Below are 24,252 nucleotides of genomic sequence, written 5' to 3'. Positions count from 1 at the left end.
CTAAAAACCTTAAACTGCAACAGACTTCTATATTCTATTTTTTAGCATCCACTATTGTTCGCAATGTCACCAAATATAGGGATAGGCATCTAGGAACATAAATTCACATATCTGGGTCCCTCTGAGCCCAGATTCAAATAAGATTACCCTGTTGCCAGCCCATTCAGTTGCCCCCTTCCCAGACTCGGTGGTGGTGTTGGCAGCAGAGATAGGGCCTCCATGCTGTCCTAGAATGCTGCCACAGCAATGTCCCAAGTGCCACAACCCTGGGAAATGTATTTGTTGGGGCTAATGTCCACAATAAGGACTCAAGTATCCCAGGAACTACATTTCCTAAGCAACCTGACACCTGGGCCACTGTTGTGCAGTGTTCAAAGGTATAATGGAAGCAGTATTTTAAGATTCTTTTGTTGCCACAGCAGGTACAACTTACTGAAAAGGAAGAAACACTTGAGCCCTGTTGCACTTCCATTGACAATGGGGTTAAACTTCTGTGAAGGGAATTAGAATTTTAACATGACTTATTTTTCACGTCTACTCCAAATCAAGCCAAGGGAAACTAAAATGCTGTGTAGCCACCACATCTTGCTCCCAATGCATGCCTAACATACCAGGGTTTTGTTTTTTTTCACTATATGACATGAAAAAAAAACTCCCCAAACAGAAAAATTAAGGAATATTTAAGAGAGAAATCCTATACACAGAATATAAGATGTAATACCTTGGTGATTACTTACCCTGTTTCCAAGTTTGCTATAGTAGTTCTCCCAAAGCTATAAGGGTCTTTATCTGACAAATAGAACAGCATAGTTTATGCAATTTTAATTGATTCATTACAAATAACAAAAAAAAGTGGCTTGCGTTCTTATAATATTACTACTGCTTTTTACTATAACAATTCTATACTTATTTGTGAACACAGCTGTCAATGTACACTACAGAGGTACATTGGTAATATTCAGGGCAAGGGCAAGCTCTCTACCACTGGTAAAGATCATCCAGCCATGCAGAAAAATATGGGGATTAGGTAGAAAGGACCCACGCCCCCACCCACACCAAAATCCTCAAATATTCCAGCTGTTAACACAAGGGCATTCCCCTTAGGTCATCAGGAACCTCCTAACAGACAATACTAGTATGCATGCACTAGATGCAGGCCAAGCTGAACGGCTCATTGTGATAGCTGGAGGGAGGGAGGGACAGACAGTCTTCTACCCACTTTCCTCCACTTTAAATTTTGCAGACATCTTCATCCATCTCTGTGCATATGAAATGTTGCTGCTGCCAGCTCCTCCAACTTAAGATAAGCACTAGCTGGGTCCCCCTAGCAGATATCTCCAGTTGGAGGGGAACATATCAGGAGTTTCCAAGCTGAATAGGCTAACAAACTGCCAGACCTTTCAGAACCTGGAAATGACATGGGGAGGGGGAGAGGACAGAAAACTCTCCTTCCCTTCCTCTACCCCTGCTCTCCACCAGAAGGGTGAAGCAAAGAGACTGAGAGAGCAGGTCTCCATCAGTCTCTCTGCTGCTCTTTGGGTATGGGAAGGGGATTCTCCTTTCTTCCTCTGCCCACTGAATTATGATGGGTCCTCCACTTGGCTATTACATTACAATAATATTCGGTGACGTTTTCATCTCAGTAACTGCATGTAGAAATGCTGAAAAAGAGAGCCTTTAGGTTCCTTAAAAAACACCTTTGGATATGAAATGTTGATAACAAGGACATCCTTCTTAGTTTTACTGATTTCTTACCTATGACCTCCAGCATCTCAAGCATTGCATGAAAAGAGAGACATACATTTTGAATATACCACTTTCAGTTCCACTGAATGTATTGTGCATTAAAAGGCTTATACGTGTAATTTTAATAACCCCTTAACTTTCCAATCTGTTTTCATGATCAACAGGTTGCTGTGAATTCAAACAGATGAAAGAGGCCTTAGATTATTAGAGATTGCCAACTCACTTTTTGCATCATCCATGGATAAATGACTGGTTAGCTCAGTTCATAGCTATTATCTTTGGTATGCAGAGGCTGATCGAATGTATATACTTTCAATACCCAACATAGTGAGCACCGAGCCTAGGATTCATTCTTCTATGCAAGGGTTGCTGGTTCTAGAAAACCCTGAATTAAGTCCTTCAGATAATAGTAATTTAGATGCATTAACCACTTAAAGATATTTTTAAAATATGGTAAGTGGTATATAAATCTATTAAATAAATAATCAATAAATCATGAGGTTCCAGCCAACATAGCAGAGAAGCTCATTCTAGTTACTGAATACCAATGCACACATTGCATGATACAGTAATAGGTCATCATCAAGACAGATGTGCTACTCCAACTGAGAAGAATTAACCTACTATCTAAACCACTATTTTCAACAGAAGTTTTATGAGATGCCCAAACGCTTTCAGGAGAACAGAATGAAGAGACTGACATTTCTCTCATCAGCCAAAACAAGCTACAGAATAAGGTATTTTGATCACTGGAGCCGTAATTCCTGTTTGAGAATTATGGCTCCATAGGTGTCAGTGAGCCTTGATCCTCAAGGTGTTGAAGGTGACACAGAACACACTCTATCAGGGGTGGACAACCTTTTTCCAGCATTTCCTCATGGGTAATTTGTCAGGGGCTGCAAGTCTGTGGTGGGCAGGCTGGAGCGAAAGGCAGGACCTGAGCCAAAAGAAGGTGGGTCACCCCTTTTCTCTTTCTGCCACCCCTTTTTCCTCTCTCTTTCTTCCTCCTATTCAGGAGGCTGCAAGGGAAGGGACAGATCTCTGCTACCAGAAGTCTGAACTGATTGCAGAGGTTTTTTGAAATTAGGTTGAGGGCCACATATAATTAGGCTGATGGCCACAGGTGGCTCTATAGCCACAGGTTATCCACCCCTGCTCTAAGTCATAAGGTTTCTTACCAAGTAGGCTGCCTGATAAATTTACAGGAAGTATGACGCACAAAGACAAGATGCTGACAACAACCAACAGGCATATGAGATGGCGCTGAAAGGCGAGATAGATAATGGCATCATTTCCACATCTTTCATGAATCTCTTCATCACTGCACCACAAATAAACAGACAGGTCAGTCACCAAGCTTTATAAGACAAAACTGCTTAAGAGGTGGGCAAACTAAATATTCTGTTGCAGCACGGTGGCAGACTGAATATATTTGGTATTATTCATTATGGTCATAACATAAAAGTTCACATGGACATAGATTAATAACCAGCCCTGCAACAGCTGTATTGGTTACCAATCTGCTTCTGGGCACAATTCAAAGTGTTAATGATTACCTTTAAAGCTGTAAATATCTTGGGCTAGGTTACCTTAGGGACCCCCTCTTTCCATATCATCCTGCCTGGTCCCTAAGATCTGAAGGAGGGGCCCTTCTCTGCATCCCATCTAGGGTGGAAGCACATTTGAGTGGAACGAGAGAGGTCTTCCCAGTGGCTACACCCAGATTATGTAACACTGTGCAACATGAAGTGCAGTTCCCCCCTCCCATTTTTTGAAGTTACTAAAGACTGTTTTATTTCATGCGGCAGATAATGTTTTGATTTTAACTGCTAACCCTGCCTCCTTGATTGATTGTTCTATATTGTTGTTTTTAATGACATTTTAAAAACACTGTAAGCAACCCTGAGTGATGCTTTTGCATCAGAAGGGCAGAATATTTGAATAAAAACAGACAAGAAACATAGCTGTTAAGTCACTACACAGCTTGGAATAATGTCAATATACCATCAGAATTTTAATTCTCCTTGTTCTGGAAGAGGTATACAAGTAGGTATCTAGATATGTGTCATTTCTGTGAGAGAACATTAAACCTAATCCTCAACCATTGGACAGCAGCTTTTGCTGAGGAATACAGAGCCTACAAACCCATTTTATTCTTACCCAAACTCGTTTTATTGTGAAGTATGGTTTCTATCATTAAAAAGAATGCTACTAATTATTATAATTGGAAAAATTAGCAAGATAATTGAAGGGGTAGGGAAGAGAAAAAGCTGAGTCCCTTTGGAAACTCATAGTACCTATTTTTGAAAACATCTTAAGAATCCCCATTTAGAACCATGCTTTTCTTAGCAAGTTCATATAATGAGCCATGACCAAGATCTAAACAAGCAGATAATGATCCTTCCCTAGTGAATTTTTATTTGGGGGCTCGTCTCATCACAGGAACTCTATTCAACTATTAGATGGTAAAACATCAAAGGAGTCTGCAGGCTGCCATTGTATAATAGTGGATTACATTTAAAACACACATATAATAGAATAAGAGTCTAAACCAGCCTTACCCAACCAGATGCCCTCCAGATAAGTTGGACTACAGCTCCCATCACCCTCAGCCTTGGGTGGGGGTGATGAGTAGTCCAACACATCTAGAGGGAACCATGTGCAGGAAGACTGGTCTAAACACTCATTCAAAACTTATAAACAGTTTCGCTAATCATAGTTCTATATCCCTTATTATATTTTATTCATTGATTTTATAAGATTTATATACCACCTTATAATTAACAAGCTTCAAGGCAGGTTACAAAAATTCAATTAACACAATAAAACATAGAACATTAAAATGTACAACATTCCATTTTCATAATTCTTAAGAAACAAAACAGTATTAAGCAAAGCACAGAGTAGACAGCAGTTAGATCATTGCTTCTCTGCATACTCACTGCATTGTAAAGGCAGATGCCATCCAAGAACAAAACCCCTAGAAATAAACAAATATTTTGTAAACGTTCAGTGGGATCCAGAGAATCATTAGCAGAATTCCTCTTGCAAAGTGAGGCTTTCCCATCTCCTCTTTCCTGTTGCAGTTGCATATGCCCCCTGAAGAGCTACTCCTGAGGGTTTGGGGATAGTCCAGAATGGCATGGGGTGCCATGCAGGGTGCTACAAGGTATAAGGAAGGGTTGTCAGAAATCAGAGGTCACCCCTTCCCCCTTTGTATGAGCAGAAATACCTTGTGCTCCTGAAAGAGATCTCCCACTCTCCCCTCTCTTAAGGGGCATAATAATCTAATAATTTTAGATATATATCAGTAATTTATTCTCCCAGAAAAAAACACTTTGGGCTGGACCTAAAAACTCCTAATAATGTCATGGCACCATGCTGCAGACAGCTACAGAGAGTACCTAATGTAATTTGAACTGTCTAAAAAAAGAGATCAAGTTAACAAGAGAACTTTACAAATATACTAAGGAAGATGCCAAGATGGGGTAGGCAGCTCATTTCAAATCTTGCAGTCCTTAGGCAAGCTGACTGAAACTTATCCAAACAGTGCGCAAGCTTTGTGATCTGGTGGGGACAAGGACTTCCAACAGTGATAGGGTTCAGTCCTCCCTGATCACTCCAGTGTATAGCCATGGGATTTTCCTAGACCCATCATGCTATCCACAACACATAGGGATGTTGTTTCCCTTAGAAAATTGCCAAATTGGGAGCCCCATGGATCCTCGAATTTCCTGAACTAGGGATCAGGAAATGCACGGGGAATGTCAGGGAGAGATAGGAGGGTTCTCCGGTGACATCACTTTAGACAAAATAAGTGGAGAGTCCACAGTGCTATCCCCCAATTGCAAATATATTATTATGATCAATTTCACATTTTAATAAATGGATAACTGAGAAGAGTAAAGTGGGCCTCCTTAAGGAAAACAGTTGCTAGGTAAGACTACCATTCTCCATACAACACAGTTCAGTACAACTACATGTGCAATTAAAGCAGAGACAATTTATTTATTTATTATTTATTTATTACATTTATATCCCACCTTTTTTCCTCCAAGGAACTCAAGGTGGCGTACATAATCCTCCTCCTCCTCCATTTTATCCTCACAACAACAACCCTGTGAGGTAGGTTGGGCTGAGAGTCTCTGACTGGCCCAAAGTCACCCAGTGAGCTTCCATGGCCGAGTGGGGACTAGAACCCGGATCTCCCGACTCCCAGTCCAGCACTCTAGCCACTACACCATGCTGGCTCTACATCATGCTGACAACATGAAACAGTCATTAGAAACTGACTCCTGATGTAAATAACCAACAGTTATTCAACAGGTCACTGAAGAGTTCTGCTTTGTTGCATAATTCCTTATGTCTCAGTGCTGCTATTTTAGAGTTAGAGAATTCCTAGTTAATATTTAAGTTTTGTAATATGCGAGAAACATTATGCAAGTGCATACTGTACACTTCTTCAAAATACTGTTTCTCTCCTTGTTTAATATTCAAAGAACCTATATTTTCTTTGAATATAGGTTCAAAGAAAAAAAATGTACTCAATCTTAAAAGGACTAGAAGACAGAACCTATAAAAGCAAAGGATGACATATGAGCACACATCTGAGAGTGGGCTTCAGATACTGGAAGTATTTTACACTCAGAGACTAAAATGTGATAAGTTTAACCCAAATGCTACTGACCTCATGAGCATCCAGGTCATCAGGACCATTAAATGATGATAATCTATAACATCTGGATTCACTAGAAGATAGAAAGGAAAGTCCCAGGATTAGGGCACTATACTAACAATAGTTGCTAAAATCTTACAAAGGCTCGTTTAGGATGCCTTTAGAAAGTGAAAGCAGCTTTTACAAGAATGAAAAGCTGAGGAGAATGATTTCTCATGCAGCGGAACAAATAAGGGCGCAATCCTGTGTCCCTAGACAGCGTCTGGGGGCATAGGATATTTCGGTTTCTGGGATCTGAGGTGGGAACCAGGGCTCTGACCCTGAAGCCCAGAAACCACAGTCCCCACCCCCTCCCTCTCATAACCAGCGCCATTCTCTCCACGCCATCTATATCTCCATGCTCAGAAACGGAGGACAGAGATGGCGAAAAGGGGGTGGGAAGAGGAGGAGACTGCAGAAGCTGGTTTACACAGCTTTCTATGCACATCCCGGCCTCCTTCCCTCCCCCTCCCTGAAGCTGCGCCTAGATGGGTGAAATCACCAGTCCAGGGAAAAGACAGAGGCAGCCCTGCATTGGATACTCAGCAGCCTATGACTTTGGAGGCTGCCAACTATCGAGATAGGAATGCACCCTAATTAAAGCTTATTTTAGGAAGGGGAAAGAAGCAGCTAGTTAGGAAGCACACACACTACAGTGCAAGCAAAGCATGAATGAAACTGTAAATAAGATAGGTGTGAGGTTCTGAAAGGATTAATTTTCTGGAAATTTTTCACTCCCACATCAATATACAAATTCCTCTTATACTTTGCTCCTAAGAAATCAAAGCAGTTTTTCTTCTAGATCCCATAATTTTAAAGCCTATTCCATGATTACAAGGATTCAAGTCCTCATTTCTAAACATTATTAGGGCTCTTGGTCACCATTAAATGATAGCATAAGCATTCTCCCTGCAAATACCATCATAACTGTATTTAAAAGACTATCATCTAGAAAAAGAGACTTTTACTTCCTAGAAAGGTGTCCTGCCAAGTTCTTCCAAATGTTTTTAGGGCGCAATACTATGCAAGATTTGAGAGAAGAAAAACCTACAACTCCTGACACTCCCCAGCCAGCATAATGTCGGGAGTTGTAGGACTTTCCTCTGTCTAAACTTGCATAGGATTGCACCCTTAGAGGATTTCTATCCATCCCAATTCAGCAAAACAAGGTATATAAATCAGTTTAATAGACATAACCTAAGTTTTATTTATAAAGACAGATATTACTGAATAAACTTTAGTTATTTAAAGATTTGAAGCATGACATTCCCACCTACTACAGCAGAGGTAGACAACTGAGGGAGGTCCAAGGGCCATTTTCAACCCCCAGGACCCCCTCCCCAACGGGCCACACTCTGTGGGGCATCATGCAGTCCATGGGACACTCTCCCCCCAAAAGTTTTTAAAAGGGGGAGAACTACAGGTTTGCTGTTGAAATTTGGTGGCAACTCACTCTGTAGCACTACAGAGCTTTATAAGGTTTACATTTAGGGCTCCTTCACACCAGGCTTTTATCCTGCGATTGAGATTGCTCCTTCATGGAAGTTTGCGGGCTCTTTACATGACGCAGTGATCATCCCAGACATCTCCTGCATGAAATGCCCTTTGTTCCATTTTTAAATAGACTGCAGATAATGAGCTATCACATTACCCTGTTGTGTTCCGCTTCAGTTTCCTCCATCAAAAGGGTTAAAGCGGCAAGGAGGGAGATCAATGAAAGATAATGGAAGACTCAGCTGGGGGAGAAGGAGGGGGGAAAGGAAGCATGTGTAAAGTGTAAAGGGAGTCATTGTGATCCTGCATTTAAAATGCAAGCAGAAAGCCCTGTTTTAAATGCAGGATTTTAGGCTGGTGTAGAGATGCCCTTAGCTTGTTTCCAAGCTAAAATTAACCCTTTTGGTGCTCTGTAGCCACTATGGATACTTTTTTTTCTCATTTAAAAAGGTTTTTTTTCTTATTTGGGGCAGCAGCTGGGGGCCACATGCAGCCTGTGGACCACGTATTGCCCACCTCTGTTCTGCGGTCTGTATTCCTAAATAATAATAAAAAGCAAACCTATTAAACAGCTGACAAAAAACCACACATCCCCAACTGCAGGCGCCCCACTGTTGCTTGGGAGTTTTACTGTGGTACAAGTTAAAGCTAGCCACCATCCTAAAGCAGGGATGGGCAGAAAGTAGATCTCCAGATGTTTTGGACTCCAACTCCCAGAAGCCATTGCCAGGATGGTCAGGAATGCTGGGAGTTGAAGTCCAAAACATCTGGAGATCTACTTTCTCCCCACCCCTGCCGTAAGGGAAGCCAGCATCCAGCAAGCAACTGATGCCCTAAAACTTCAAATCTGCAAGGGCTGATCTGTGTGCATTTTAATTTGCCGGATGAATTTCAAGCTTCTTGACCTCTCTCAGGACCAAACTAGGCCTGATGCTAAATGCAACATTAGGAATCACTTTTCTTTTAAAAATTATCATCAGGCATTTGGGGGGAGGGGGATCACAATGTGTATATGGATCACAATGTGTAGGGAGGATTTAACCCTTTCCTCCCCTGCTGCAGTCCCTATTAAAATGCCCCCCCCCATTATTTATTTTATTTTAATAAATGCCGATGTGATTCCCAGTGACACAATTCCTAATGGCACATTAAGAGTTATATCTAGTTTGGCCCCCAGTTTTTCCCCTTTGTGTTCTGCACATTTATGGGTGTGTGTTGTCTGGGCCAGTACCCCAACATATCAAAGTGCTGCATAGTCAAACAGCATGAGACTGTCACTTCTACATCCACCTATGTTCTATGGGGCTCATTAGGATTTTGGATACCAACATTTGACATTCATGCTTTTTACATGTTTACCTCTCCTTTTCTGATACCAGTGCAATGCGACCATAATCCCAGAATCTTCTTCTAATAATGGAAAATGTCAACATTAACATCTAGGAAATAATAAAAGGAACATTAAGTTTCACTGTAGTATCTCATCATTAAGCTTTACCATTTCATGTTAAACTGGTTTCAGATTTGACAGTTCCAAATGAGAGATTAAGGACCAAATTTATACTTGGCATAAAGTAGTATAGACTTTTGGTGTTGAACATAAGCTTTCATTGGTAAAAGGGTAAAACATGTGAAACAAAGGGGGGGGGGAATCCTTAATGGTATTATTATCATCCACAAGAAAAACTTCAGACAAGCAGACACTGATTCTGACTAGGTGCTCTTAAATTTATTCTGGCATACACCATAGCTGATGCTCCCAGTTGCAAGAGAATTAAAAAGGACCACTTCGTATCAGTGTTGCAAATCCTCTAATCCAAAGATGACTGCACACACACTTTGAATTCCCTCACATATATCATTCCTTGGTCAGGTCATAGCAGATTGTAGGGAAGAAGTGGATTGTTGTTGGAGCCCTTCTCCACAAAAGTTGTATCTATTTCAGCAGAATGAATTCACCCTTCTTCAGATCCCCATCTGGGAACTAGGGGATTCTGGAAGGGAGAGAAAACTGACAAGAATTAGAATGTTCATAAAATGAACATACCAAAAAGCAAGATACATCGAGCAGCAGGACAGTAGGGACTCCACCAAAGGTCACGCCTTGAAGCACAGTACTTTCCCGTGCAGTGCTGTAGCAGTAGGTCCCATTTGGAGAGTCAGCATCTGTAGTTCTATTCAAGAAGTAAACCAGACGCGAATGTCCAATATCCAGGGACAGCACTGGAATCATGTTGTCTCACTTAGAAAAGGAAATATGAAAGGCAGTTACAGCAGGAAGGAAAACATTTTATGCAGTATAGCCCAGAAAAAGTCAGGAATATTATTTTATTTATTTACAACATTTATATACTGTGCCAAATCTAAACAGATTCTAGAGCGGCAAAAAAAAAAAAAAAAGCAGTATTACTTTACAATAAAGTTATTTAAGAGGCTTTGCAACAGTTCAGAGCATCAGACTATAAACATTTGTTGCCAAAAATATAGTTTGATACAAGATTCCTATCTTAATTAGCCCCTGATTAAGGGGCTGGAGCATCTCCCCTATGAGGGAAGGTTACAACAGCTGGGATTGTTTAGCTTGGAAAAAAGGAGGGTAAGGGGAGACATGATAGAGGTCTACAAAATTATACCTGGTGTGGAGAATGTGCATAGGGAGACATTTTTCTCCCTCTATCAAAATACTAGAACCAAGGGTCATCCTATAAAGCTGATTGGTGGGAGATTCAAGACATATAAAAGAAAGTACTGCTTTATACAGTGCATAGTTCAACTATGGAATTTGCTACCCCAGGATGTAGTGATGGCCACCAATTTGGATGGCTTTAAAAGGGGGTTGGACAAATTCCTGGAGGAAAAGGCTATCAATGGCTACTAGTCTTGATAGCTATGTACTCCAGTACCAGAGGCAGTGAGCCTATACACCAGTTGCTGGGGAACATGGCTGGGAGGGTGCTGTTGCACTCATGCCCTGCTTGGGGGTTCCTGGTCGACAGCTGGTTGGCCACTGTGTGAACAGAATGCTGGACTAGATGGACCCTTGGTCTAATCCCAGCATGGCTGTTCTTATTTGTTCTAAACAATCCAGGCCCAAATTCTGGATTAATACAGATTAATCTGAAGTTCAAACTGGAAGAAGTCTGCAGTAGGAGCATCACAGAGTTGGAAGGGACCATCTAGGCCACTGAGTCCAACCCTCTGCTCAGTGCAGGAATCCCGTTTAAAGCATCCCTGACAGATGGCTGTCCAGTCTTTGCTTGAATAACTCCATTGCCTGAGAGCCCACCACCTCCCTATGCAGTTGGTTCCATTGTCTGGCTGCTCTGACAGTTAGGAAGTTTTTCCTGATGTTAAACTGAAATTTGCCTTCCTGTAACTGAAGTCCATTATTTCATGTCCTACAGTCTTGGATGATAGAGAACAGGTTGCAGCACTTTTCCATGTAACAACCCTTTAGGCACTTCAAAAGCGCTATCATATCCCACCCTCAGATGTATCTTCTCAAGCCTAAACACACCCACTTCCTTCAATCTTTCCTTGTAGGACTTAGTTTCTAGTCTCCTGATCATCTTTGTTGCCCTTCTCTGAACTTGTTCTAATTTATTGGAAACCTGCTTAAAGTGTGGTGTCCAGAACTCAAGGTGAGGTCTGACCCACACAGCATAGAGTGGAACTATTACTTCTGATGATTTTGAAACTATACTTCTATTGAAGCAACCTAAAATTGCACTTGCTTTTTTTGCAGCCACATCACACTGCTGACTCATATTCAGCTTGTGATAAACTACAACTCCAAGATCCTTTTCACACATACTATTGTCAAGTCAGGTATTCCCATCTTATACCTGTGCTTTTTATTTGTTTTTCCTAAATGAAAACTTGTCTTTGAAAACGTTGTACTTGTCTATGCTAAATTACATTCTGCTATTTTCTGCCAAGACTTCTAACCTATCAAGATTATTTTGAATGCTGTTTCTGCCTAAGGTATTAGCTATTCCACCCAATTTTCTGTCATCTGCAACTTTGATGAGCATTTCCCTTACCTCTTCCTCCAAGTCATTAATACAAATGAAGACTCCAGGGCCCAGGACTATGCCCTGTGGCACCCCACTCTATACCTCCCTCCAGTCTGATGAAGAACCAGTGACGAGTATTCTCTGGGTATAGTTCTTCAGCCAGCTGTGGATTCACCTAATAGCAATGCCATCCAACTCACACTTAACTAGCTTGCTAATCAGGATATCATGGAGTACTTTGTCAAATGTCTTGCTGAAATTAACATATATTATGTCCACACAATTTCCATGATCTACTATGGAAGTTACCCAATCAAAATATCAAATAAGATTAGTCTGGCAGGACTTGTTCTTGACAAATCCATGTTGGTTTCTAGAGATCACTGCATTAAGGTGCCTACAGATCAAGCACTTTATAATCTGCTTTAGAATCTTCCCAGGTATCCATGTCAGACTGACTGGTCTATAATTCCCAGGATCTTCCTTTTTGAAGATAGTACAGACCTTTTTATATTTAAGGATGTGATATTTTAAAGACATCTATCATTTGGCATGTAACAACATTAGTTAAATATGTTAATGTTTTTGCATCACAATTGAACGTTTGGAGTAATGTTAAACCTTCTGGGCAAGCGTGCCACTGTTATCCCCTGCAACCTGATTGCTTGGAGGGGGTGGGTCTTGCCTCTAGTTTACTGAACTGAGAAGCAGAGAGAAGCACAATGCTGAAGATACAGGCAAGAGCATAGGCCAGACTCAATGACCCAGTTTGCATGTAATGACAACCCATGGGTTATCAAGTATGAATGGGTTTGAGCAAGTGTGCTGTCTTTGGCATGCTCCTCACTTCCACTTTTGGCATAATCTTAAAACTGTGGGCGGCATCTGCAGAGCCGAGCCAAGCACCCATTCAAAAGTGGTGCTGCCCCACAATGAAACATTTTGGGGAGTGGGAGGAGGTGGTGGCGGGAGTGGGAGGGCGAGTGAGTAGTGGAGGCGGTGGTGGGCAGGCATGCAGGTGAAATGGTGGCAGTGGTCCTTACAGTGGTGGTGGTGGGCAGACAGAAGAACAACGGAGGTGGCTGCAGCCTGCAGGTGAGAAGGAGGTGGTGGAGATGGCCAGTGGGTCAGGATGGAGCAGGAAGCAGGGGGGCTATCAGCAGTCCCATGCCCAACTGCCCCTGCATCTGTGCACAGGCCAATCACCTGAAGATGAATGCAAACAGGAGCTTATCATTAAGCACTCGCAGAAAGTGACTGGCTCACTTAAAAATCTGACAATTACATTTTCTTAAGAAGAAACTTCAAGTATTGTCACTTAAAGTAGTTTTTACAGTTGTAATTTCAACTCGTCATTTTACCTCAACTTCCGTTGTTCTTCTGACTATTTCAAACGGTGCGTATACGTGAAAATACGTCACCCAAATAAGATATTCACGCACTGTGATATTACACTTGATTCCTGGCAGCTGCCTGGCAGCGGCAGTGTCATGGTAATATCTGTAGGCAAATTAATGGGCAATCTGTTTAGATGAAACTTGGTCATGTCATGGACCCATGCCAACATTATACTATAGTCATCCTTTAAATAACAAAGATTATTTTAATCACATAAATTGTTTCAAGGGAATGAACCAGAAGGCCACAATCCATTAAGCAGGGTTTATTTTAATCACCACATTACAGTTCCACAAGAGAGTAAATAAAGAATAACAAACACCCTGCCATTTATGAAATTCTGATTTGCCTTGAAAAGCAATTTCAGGGAATTCTAAGCCCTGCAGAGGGCAGATGGGAGCCAGATGCAACACTAGCTGCTGCGAAGATGTATAAAATTACAGACCTTGCTCAATCTTTCTTCAAAGAAAGGCAGAATAAGGAACTTAATAAACTTACAGCTGACCACTCACAACGCTACTCTTTCTTAATGTTTGTATCTGCCCTGGGAGAGGCTCAGAAGCTAACGATCACAGCACAAAATATATCCTGAGATACTACATAGAACTGCAAATGTGGGGTACTATAACCCTAAACTATAGTACAAAATATTAAGCAGAAGAACAAGTGTGGGGGCTCCCTGACCATAAATATTTGTAGAAATTAAGGGCCTAAAATTGCCTCTCTCCCGCTCCCCTGAAATTTTGAGGTTGGCCCCTCCTCACTGCATCTTCAGGCAGCCAGGAAAGCTGTTGAATCTCTACCAGCTGTTAACAACTAGAGCCTCTTGTCGGGGACCGGGTGTTGGGGAGTGGCCGCTCTAAAACGACTTGTGAAGCAAAGGTTGGTTTTAAATAAAAATGGACACGTCAACATTACAGAAAGTAAAAGGGTTTTTTTTGGGGGGGGGGGTTAAGGATAAATAGTTCAGAGACTCAAATTCACCTTGCTGCGTTCTGACCAGATAAGGCACCTCCACTCAGTACAAAGAAGAGAGAAAATGGAAGTCGCACAGAGATGAGGAAGAGGACTTGCCTGAAGTCACGGAGCTCGTGGGTTGCAGAAAGAGGGTTCGGGGGGGGGGGTCCAAGGCCCCAGGCGCAGCCCAGACTCTCCTCCCGCCGTCCCTTCCACTATAAGAGAGCAGGAAGCCGCAGGGAAGAGTCCGGGGAGAGGCGGAGCTGCCCTCCCTATCAGCTCGGAAGCAGGCTGGGAAGGAGGCTCCAGCCTCCCACCTCCCAGTCGTGTGGCTGGCTCGGTCGCCCTTTCACCGAGAGGGAAAACTCCGCGCGGCGCCTCTGTAGGGCAGAGAGTGGCTGACTGACAGCTCTGGACGAGAACTTTTCTCGCGCTCTCCCCCAGCCAGAAGAGGCCCGGCCTCAGTTACCTGAGCCGGCGACTACCGGCTCTGTGCTGACCGTGCTCCAGGTAACGAGACGCGGGCAGGTGGCGGCCTGTGCCCCGCATAAAGTGGGAGCAACACCAGGCGATTCCTAAAGCCACGCATGCGCCGGTGTTATTCGGACCCGGCCTCCAGTAAAATCATCCCCTCAGGGCGCTTTTAGTTCTCGGTGGTTCGAGTTTGTGCGCCTGAGGCAGACCTGTGCCTCAGACACCCCGAAATCCACATGCGCCGACCACGTATCTCTCCACGTACATTTGTAAGACGAGAACAATTTGGTTACGTTTTTAAATTCCTCATAGGGGCGCGTAATGAAATAGGCCGCCGCTGCGATGATACCTGGTGACTAAGCGTGCCCTACTACAGCCTTCCCCAGCTTGGTGCCCTCCACACGTGTTGGACTATCATTCCCATAATCCCCTAGCCACCTATGCTGTTTGGGGGATTATAGGGGTTGTAGTCCATCACATCTGGAGGGCACCAGACTGGGGAAGGCTGCTTTGTAAGCCTTACTTTCAAATATACATGCCCCTCCAGGCCTGTACAAAGATGCAAGTATCATAAGTGGGCTTCAGTTCTAAGGTGAGAAGCTGCCAGTACAGGAAAGTCTGGTTGTGCTACCTAGTGGTGAGGGAAAGTCAATTTGCACATGCTCAAAGGCGCTCTTGCTACTCTGCATGTTCTAGGGCTCTTGAGCATGAGCCTGGGTTCAAACTAAGCTCAGCCAGGGGAGGCTGGAGTGATAGGTGTATGGAAGGAGAGTCTTTCGATTCAAATTAGAAGTCAGAATTGTACTGAGATGAGATGGATCGGTTACAGATAGATTTTAGAGGAAAAAGAATATTTAAAGCGTTCATGGCACACTAAAGTCTTAACAGATTTCTTGGGGCATAAACTTTCATGAAGTGGAGCCTCCTTCATAACAAGAGATTATTTTAATCACATAAATTGTTTCAAGGGAATGAACCAGAAGGCCACAATCCATTAAGCAGGGTTTATTTTAATCACCACATTACAGTTCCACAAGAGAGTAAATAAAGAATAACAAACACCCTGCCATTTATGAAATTCTGCTTTGCCTTGAAAAGCAATTTCAGGGAATTCTAAGCCCTGCAGAGGGCAGATGGGAGCCAGATGCAACACTAGCTGCTGCGAAGATGTATAAAATTACAGACCTTGCTCAATCTTTCTTCAAAGAAAGGCAGAATAAGGAACTTAATAAACTTACAGCTGACCACTCACAACGCTACTCTTTCTTAATGTTTGTATCTGCCCTGGGAGAGGCTCAGAAGCTAACGATCACAGCACAAAATATATCCTGAGATACTACATAGAACTGCAAATGTGGGGTACTATAACCCTAAACTATAGTACAAATATTAAGCAGAAGAGCAAGTGTGGGGGCTCCCTGACCATAAATATTTGTAGAAATTAAGGGCCTAAAATTGCCTCTCTCCCGCTCCCCTGAAATTTTGAGGTTGGCCCCTCCTCACTGCATCTTCAGGCAGCCAGGAAAGCTCATCAGATGCATGATTTAGTGTTATCCTCAATTGGCAGATTAGTTTTTGCTGTAACATGCAACCTGAGAGAAATATTAACACACAAGAGTGCTTTGCCTTTCAGGCCAGGCCTCCACTCCTTCCCAGTACTTCACTACCCATGAAAGTACCCACCTGTTTTTCTGACAGGGCTGCTGTGTCTTTAACAGCTGTATGAAAGGCAGAGACTTAACAGGTAATGCTTTCTTCTTTACTGTACTTCCATATTGGTGTTTGAGCGTCTATGGTATGCAGTCTGGTTTTGCAGTTCCTCAAATTACTTTCACTGCCCTCTCCCTGTAGGCATTTGACAATTTATGCAGAAGCAGAACTTTGTTTTATGGGTCTTGTTGTTGTTTATTCGGTCAGTCGCTTCCGACTCTTCATGACTTCATGGACCGGCCCACGCCAGAGCTTCCTGTCGGCCGTCGCCACCTCCAGCTCCCCCGAAGTCAAGTCCGTCACCTCCAGAATATCATCCATCCACCTTGCCCTTGGTTGGCCCCTCTTCCTTTTGCCTTCCACTTTCCCTAGCATCAGCATCTTCTCCAGGGTATCCTGTCTTCTCATGATGTGGCCAAAGTACTTCAGTTTTGCCTTTAATATCATTCCCTCAAGTGAGCAGTCTGGCTTTATTTCCTGGAGCATGGACTGGTTTGATCTTCTTGCAGTCCAAGGCACTCTCAGAATTTTCCTCCAGCACCACAGTTCAAAAGCATCTGTCTTCCTTCGCTCAGCCTTCCTTATGGTCCAGCTCTCGCAGCCATAGGTTACTACGGGGAATACCATTGCTTTAACTATGCGGACCTTGGTTGTCAGTGTGATGTCTCTGCTCTTAACTATTTTATCCAGATTTGTCATTGCTGTCCTCCCAAGAAGTAAACGTCTTCTGATTTCCTGGCTGCAGTCACCGTCTGCAGTAGTCTGTGCACCTAGAAAGACAAAGTCTGTCACTGCCTCCACGTTTTCTCCCTCTATTTGCCAGTTATCAATCAAGCTGGTTGCCATAATCTTGGTTTTTTTGAGGTTTAACTGCAACCCTACTTTTGCACTTTCTTCTTTCACCTTCGTCATGAGGTTCCTCAGCTCCTCCTCGCTTTCAGCCATCAAAGTGGTATCATCTGCATATCTGAGATTGTTAATGTTTCTTCCAGCAATTTTAACTCCAGTCTTGGCTTCATCAGGCCCAGCACGTCGCATGATGTGTTCTGCGTACAGGTTGAATAGGTAGGGTGAGAGTATACAACCCTGCCGTACTCCTTTCCCAATCTTAAACCAGTCTGTTGTTCCGTGGTCTGTTCTTACTGTTGCTACTTGGTCGTTATACAGATTCCTCAGGAGGCAGACAAGATGACTTGATATCCCCATACCACCAAGAACTTGCCACAGTTTGTTATGATGGAGCTTGGTAGCCCCATCGAGAGCATCTGGGTTGAAATAAATGGAGCAAAGAATAAAAGGAACATGGTGGTCGGAGTCTACTACCGGCCACCCAATCAAGGAGAAGACAAGGATGAAACTTTTGAAAAGCAAATAGCCAATGTTTTAAGGAAGCATGATGTAGTAGTAATGGGGGACTTCAATTTCCCCGATATTTGTTGGGAGACAAATTCTGCAAAACATGGCCCCTCCAGGAAATTCCTGACTTGTGTGGCGGATAACTTCCTCCTACAGAAAGTAGAGGAAGGAACTAGAGGATCGGCTATCCTTGACTTGATCCTAACCAACAGAGATGACTTAGTGGATAAAGTAGCAGTTACAGGAACTCTGGGGGAAAGCGACCATGTTGTACTTCAGTTCTTGGTTCTAAGGGAAGCAAAAGCCGAGTGTAGTCAAACGTGTACCCTGGATTTTAGGAAAGCTGATTTTAATAAACTCAGAACAATGATCAGTAAGGTCCCATGGCAAGCGACGCTAACGAGAAAAGGAGTCCAAGATGGGTGGGAACTTTTAAAAAAGGAAATTCTCAAGGCACAATCACAAACAATTCCAACAAGAAGAAAAGGTGGAAGACAACAGAAGAAGCCAATGTGGCTTCACAAAAAGCTTAGGGATGACCTGAAAACGGAAAAGGACACATATAGGAAGTGGAAAGAAGGCCAAGTAACAAAGGAAGAGTACAGGCAGGTAGCACAGAATTGCAGGGATGGCATCAGGAAGGCTAAAGCTGAGAATGAGCTGAGGTTAGCGAGGGATGCTAAAAACAACAAAAAGGCTTTCTTCAGCTACGTGCATAGTAAAAGGCAGAGGAAAGCAATGGTTGTTCAGCTATTAAATAAGGATGGCAAAACGATAACAGATGACAAAGAAAAGGCAGAGGTGCTCAATTCCTACTTTGGCTCAGTCTTCTCCCAAAAGAGGGTCTATGACCCCCCTGGCAAAGGCGAAGTACAGGCTGAAGGGGCAGGATTGCAGCTTGAGATCGACAGGCATATGGTCAAGGAACACCTCATTACTTTGAATGAGTTCAAATCTCCAGGGCCAGATGAACTGCATCCTAGAGTCATAAAGGAACTGGCAGAAGAACTCTCAGAACCGCTGTCTATTCTCTTTGAGAAATCATGGAGGACGGGGGAAGTGCCAGATGACTGGAGGAGGGCTAACGTTGTCCCTATCTTCAAAAAGGGTAAAAAGGAGGAACCTGGGAACTATAGACCAGTCAGTCTGACATCAATCCCTGGGAAAATTCTGGAGCAGATCATAAAGCAATCCATCTGGAAGCACCTTGACAACAATGCCATGATTACTCGAAGCCAACATGGATTTGTCAAAAACAAGTCCTGCCAGACAAATCTGATCTCATTTTTTGATCAAGTCACCTCCCTTGTAGACCGTGGGAATGCTGTAGACATTATATACCTCGACTTCAGCAAAGCTTTCGACAAAGTGCCCCATGATATCCTGATGAGCAAACTAGCTCGAAGTGGGCTAGATGAAACAACGATCCGGTGGATCCACAGTTGGCTACAGAATCGGACTGAAAGAGTGCTTATCAATGGGACCTTCTCAAGCTGGGGAGAGGTAACGAGTGGGGTACCGCAGGGCTCAGTCCTGGGCCCAGTGCTCTTCAACATTTTTGTTAATGACTTGGAGGAGGAGGTGCAGGGAATGCTGATCAAATTTGCAGATGACACAAAATTGGGAGGGATAGCTAATACTTTGGAAGACAGAAACAAAATTCAAAGTGATCTGGATAGACTGGAGCGCTGGGCAGAAAACAACAGAATGGCATTTAATAGGGACAAATGCCAAGTTCTGCACCTAGGAAAAAGAAACCAAATGCACAGTTACAAGATGGGGGATACGTGGCTCAACCACACTACGAGCGAGAAGGATCTTGGAATTGTTGTCGATCACAAGCTGAATATGAGCCAACAATGTGATGTGGCTGCAAAAAAGGCAAATGCTATTTTGGGCTGCATTCATAGAAGCATCGCTTCCAAATCCCGGGAAGTACTAGTTCCCCTCTCCTCAGCACTGGTTAGGCCTCATCTGGAGTACTGTGTCCAGTTCTGGGCACCACACTTTAAGAAGGATGCAGACAAACTGGAGAGGGTTCAAAGGAGGGCAACAAAGATGATCAGGGGACTGGAAACAAAGCCCTATGAAGAGAGACTGAAAGAACTGGGCATGTTTAGCCTTGAGAAGAGAAGACTGAGGGGAGATATGATAGCACTCTTCAAGTACTTGAAAGGTTGTCACAGAGAAGAAGGCCAGGATCTCTTCTTGATCATCCCAGAGTGCAGGACACGGAATAATGGGCTCAAGTTACAGGAAGCCAGATTCTGGCTGAACATCAGGAAAAACTTCCTGAGTGTCAGAGCAATACGGCAATGGAACCAATTACCTGGGGAGGTGGTGGGCTCTCCCACACTGGAGGCCTTCAAGACGAGGCTGGACAGCCATTTGTCAGGGATGCTCTGACTTGGATTCCTGCATTGAGCAGGGGGTTGGACTCGATGGCCTTGAAGGCCCCTTCCAACCCTACTATTCTATGATTCTATTCTATGATTCTATGATCCACACAGTCAAAGGCTTTAGAATAGTCAATAAAACAGAAATAGATGTTTTTCTGAAACTCCCTGGCTTTCTCCATTATCCAGCGGATATTGGCAATTTAGTCTCTAGTTCCTCTGTCTTTTCTAAACCCAGCTTGTACATCTGGCAATTCTCGTTCCATGAATTGCTGGAGTCTACCTTGCAAGATCTTGAGCATTACCTTACTGGCATGTGTGCCACTGTTCGATAGTTTGAACATTCTTTGGTGCTTCCCTTTTTTGGTATGGGGATATAGGTTGATTTTTTCCAATCTGTTGGCCATTCTTGTGTTTTCCAAATTTGCTGGCATATGGCATGCATCACCTTGACAGCATCATCTTGCAAGATTTTAAACAGTTCAGCTGGGATACCATCATCTCCTGCTGTCTTGTTATTAGCAATGCTTCTTAAGGCCCATTCAACCTCACTCTTCAGGATGTCTGGCTCTAACTCACTGACCACACCGTCAAATCTATCCCCGATATTAGTATCCTTCCTATACAGATCTTCCATATATTTTTGCCACCTTTTCTTGATCTCTTCTGCTTCTGTTAGGTCCTTGCCATTTTTGTTTGTGATCATACCCATTTTTGCCTGGAATTTACCTCCGATGTTTCTAGTTTTCTGGAAGAGGTCTCTTGTCCTTCCTATTCTATTATCTTCTTCCACTTCAGTGTATTGCTTGTTTAAAAATAATCCCTTATCTCTTCTGGCTAACCTCTGGAATTTTGCATTTAATTGGGCATATCTCCCACTTTCACTGTTGCCTTTTGCTTTCCTTCTTTCTTGGGCTGCTTCCAGTGTCTCAGCAGACAGTCATCTTGCCTTCTTGGTTTTCTTTTTCTTTGGGACGTTTTTTGTTGCCGCCTCCTGAACAATGTTGCAAACTTCTGTCCATAGTTCTTCTGGGACCCTATCTACTAAATCTAGTCCCTTAAATCTATTTTATGGGTCTAAAATGGCACTATTCCTAATCCCCAGTAATAATGCAATATTTCCTTCCTTAATATTCCATATGAATGGCAGGTCCATTGGTTAGCATTAACCCACCTGCAGACATGATTTTTGAGCAGTCATCAATTCCTTATAGTCAGGGGCTCAGGCTGGGGCCAGGGAAGAAAACGTAGGTTTTAGCTCTCACAGTAACATATAGCAGAAAGAGACTTACAGTAAAAATTAAGAAAGTGAGCTGTGAACCAGAAAGATCTTGGTTCAAAACTTGCTTTAGCTATGAACAGGGCAATCCTATGCATGCCTACTCAGAAGTCCCATGAAGTTTAGTGGGGCTTCACTCCAAAGAAGTGGAAATAGGACTGCAGGTGAACTTCCTAGATGGCCTCAGGAAAACCGCTATCTCAGCCTCAGCTTCCTCACTTATAATATGGGAATGATAATACTGCCTTACATTATAGGGTTGTTGTAAGGATTATGGGATAATGTATGTCAAGCACTTTGAACACTCAAAGTGTTTCAGGCTACCTTGGAACCCTGTAGGGGCCATACCTGTCTAGACTGCTGCCGTTGGAAGTGGCCACATGCACCCATTAGGCAGGAGATATAACACCTGTATGTTTTCCCCCCCTGTGGGGCAAACTGCAGCCCCTACAGAGGGGTACAATTTTGAATGAGAAAATGGCATGGGGAAAGGTTGAAATATTCTCCCTCTGCCACTGCTCACACTAAACTGCAAGTATGTCAGTAAGAACAAGAAGAACAAAACACGCAGGATATCCAGTCACGGATTTCCCAGATAATTCACACATTTTTTAGGTGTAAATCTATGATGTTTACCTGTACACTGCCCAGAGAACTCCAGTTATTGGGCAGTATAAAAATGTAATAAACAATTTGTATATGTACACCTAATAACAAAGTGAGAATATGACAAATATGTGTTTGCAAATATTATACACTCTTCATGATGCTGGGATTATCTCTGGCACTCTGTTGAGTGTATACTCAGTGGCAACAAAATCTCAACATTTATCCAGTATTTAAAGGGACTACTGAAAAGGCCTTGATGTCATCCGTCACAAGACATTCTTCTCTTTGGCTGTCAGTGTATTCACACAGAACTAGAGAAAGCATTTAAAAGCTTTGTTTCCTTTTTCCCTGTGTACCTGAGTAAAAACAAATTGCCGCCATTTTGTTTTGTGTGCTTTAAATGTCAAGTTCACTCAAAGACTAAAGTACAAAAGAGGAATCTAATAGACTTTTACACAAACTCCTTTTGGCCTGGCTCCGGGTATCTGGGCTACAGCATATGAGGAACACACCACAGAGCTATTTACACACTACTCCCAAATCACTGTAGATCTAACAGGATTGTCTGACTTGGGTCTTCCTGTATTTCAAAAGCACAAAAGTCTGAGCCAGCCTAAAACATCTAGATTTCATTCTGCACACCCACTATACATTATATGTTGTAAAGATAAGGAATAGCTTCTATGAAATTGTGCGTGACTTGGAAGTCATACCATATAGCTCACATCTCAGGCATGTTCTTAATAACACTGGCTATATTTCAGTGTGATATGATAAATATTTCCAGAATTGTAATAACTGAAAGCACAAAATGAAAGAGTGCCAAAAAATCTTGGTCATAAATTCCTTCTCCCCACCCCATATTCTTACCACTCTCTGTAAACTTTTGTTTTATCTTCTTTCAGTGGCTCATTCTCATGTTCTTGGTTATCTCCCCTTCTCGTTCAAACTGCTTTCTTATTATTATTCATTTCTATAGACTGGTTGCTGCTGATTCTTTCTCCTCTCCCTTCAACCATTCCTGCATTTTTAGAACTGCTCTTCCTTTTTTTTTTTGATGCTCACAGGTCTTGACCCCCACCCCTCCCACTCTTTCATCACAAGGGTGCATTCTCCTAGCACATGGGTAGCGTATTCGTTGTGAGTCATATGTTTTCAAGCATCAGTCAGGTCTTATCAGAAGAAAACAGAAGAAGAAATGTTATATCTTGCAACTAAGCATGAGCACATGACTAGCAATTTGTAACTTAATACAGCAAAAAAAGACTTTTGTCATAAGTAAGCAACAGCAGATAGATGTACACGGTTTACTCTGTTGTATTCAGAGTGTTAAGCCATTCCTTCCCAAGTCTGGGAATGTTACTTCTTCCCAAGTAACCTGTCCTGGATGGGTGTGTAGGAGCTACACACCTGAAGGCACAGATGTGTAGCTTGGGAGTACTCATAAATCCATTCCTGTCACTAGAGCCCTAGGTGGATTCCATGGCCTGGAGTACTTAGGGCCAGCTTTAGCTGATCCACCAGTTATGGCCTTTTCTGGACAGGGATAACCTAGCCACACTAGTACATGCACTGGTAACTTCTCGATTAGACTATGCAATGTACTTTACGTGGGGCTGCCCTTGAAGATGACTCAGAAGTTGCAGCTAGTGCAAAATGCAGCGGCTAGTCTGTTGACTGGAACGTCTCGTGAAGATCATGTAACACCAGTTTTAAAGGAATTGCACTGGCTACCAATATGCTTCCAGCCAGAATTCATGGTCCCAGTGATGACATTTAAAGTCCTAAGTGGCTTGGGACTTCAATATTTGAGGGAGCGCCTCTCCCTATATATGCCTGCCCGAGGACTGAGATCTGTTGGAGGAGCCCTCCTCTGCATCCCACCAGTGCGAGACCATGGTGGGATGTGGGAGAGGCCTTTCTCTGCTTCGGCACCCCGGTTGTGGAATGCCTTCCCCTTGGAGGCCCGATTGGCACAGATGTTGGTTTCATTTCGGCGCCAAGTTAAAACATGGCTTTTCACCAAAGCCTTTGAGGGCTAAATGAATTCCTGAAGTTGCACACTGTTTTAACTGTTTTATTGTTTTAGATTTTTATATTGGT

At 43.0% G+C, this 24,252-nt stretch overlaps 1 protein-coding gene and 1 long non-coding RNA gene across 10 annotated transcripts in view; one reads left to right on the top strand and one right to left on the bottom strand.

The window, feature by feature from the left end:
- Nucleotides 1–23,186, bottom strand: part of TMEM63A (transmembrane protein 63A) — a 47,319-nt gene extending 24,133 nt beyond the window's left edge. For 2 of the 9 annotated variants that reach the window (XM_084828654.1, XM_084828657.1), the window contains exons 1-8: nucleotides 14,443–14,562; nucleotides 13,332–13,470; nucleotides 10,002–10,196; nucleotides 9,314–9,393; nucleotides 6,434–6,494; nucleotides 4,689–4,726; nucleotides 2,925–3,067; nucleotides 738–789 (exon numbers count right to left, since the gene is read on the bottom strand). In XM_084828654.1, the coding sequence (XP_084684780.1) occupies nucleotides 738–789; nucleotides 2,925–3,067; nucleotides 4,689–4,726; nucleotides 6,434–6,494; nucleotides 9,314–9,393; nucleotides 10,002–10,187 (560 nt within the window). In that variant the 5' untranslated portion in view covers nucleotides 10,188–10,196; nucleotides 13,332–13,470; nucleotides 14,443–14,562. Of the gene's footprint in view, nucleotides 1–737; nucleotides 790–2,924; nucleotides 3,068–4,688; nucleotides 4,727–6,433; nucleotides 6,495–9,313; nucleotides 9,394–9,807; nucleotides 9,949–10,001; nucleotides 10,197–13,331; nucleotides 13,471–14,352; nucleotides 14,563–23,019 lie in introns of those variants that run through there. The other 7 variants (XM_084828652.1, XM_084828655.1, XM_084828651.1 and 4 more) reach the window with 5 other exon arrangements.
- On the top strand, nucleotides 8,392–9,384 carry LOC146360024 (uncharacterized). Its single transcript, XR_014786914.1, has 2 exons — nucleotides 8,392–8,636; nucleotides 8,766–9,384. It is a non-coding gene; the product is annotated as an uncharacterized LOC146360024 (long non-coding RNA).
- Nucleotides 23,187–24,252: the final 1,066 nt, after the last annotated feature.

This window comes from Heloderma suspectum, chromosome 1 (genome assembly GCF_057233095.1).
Source record: "Heloderma suspectum isolate Gila_16-S chromosome 1, 16-S_ref, whole genome shotgun sequence".
Lineage (NCBI taxonomy): Eukaryota > Metazoa > Chordata > Lepidosauria > Squamata > Helodermatidae > Heloderma > Heloderma suspectum.
This window is presented reverse-complemented; position numbering and strand designations above follow the sequence as displayed.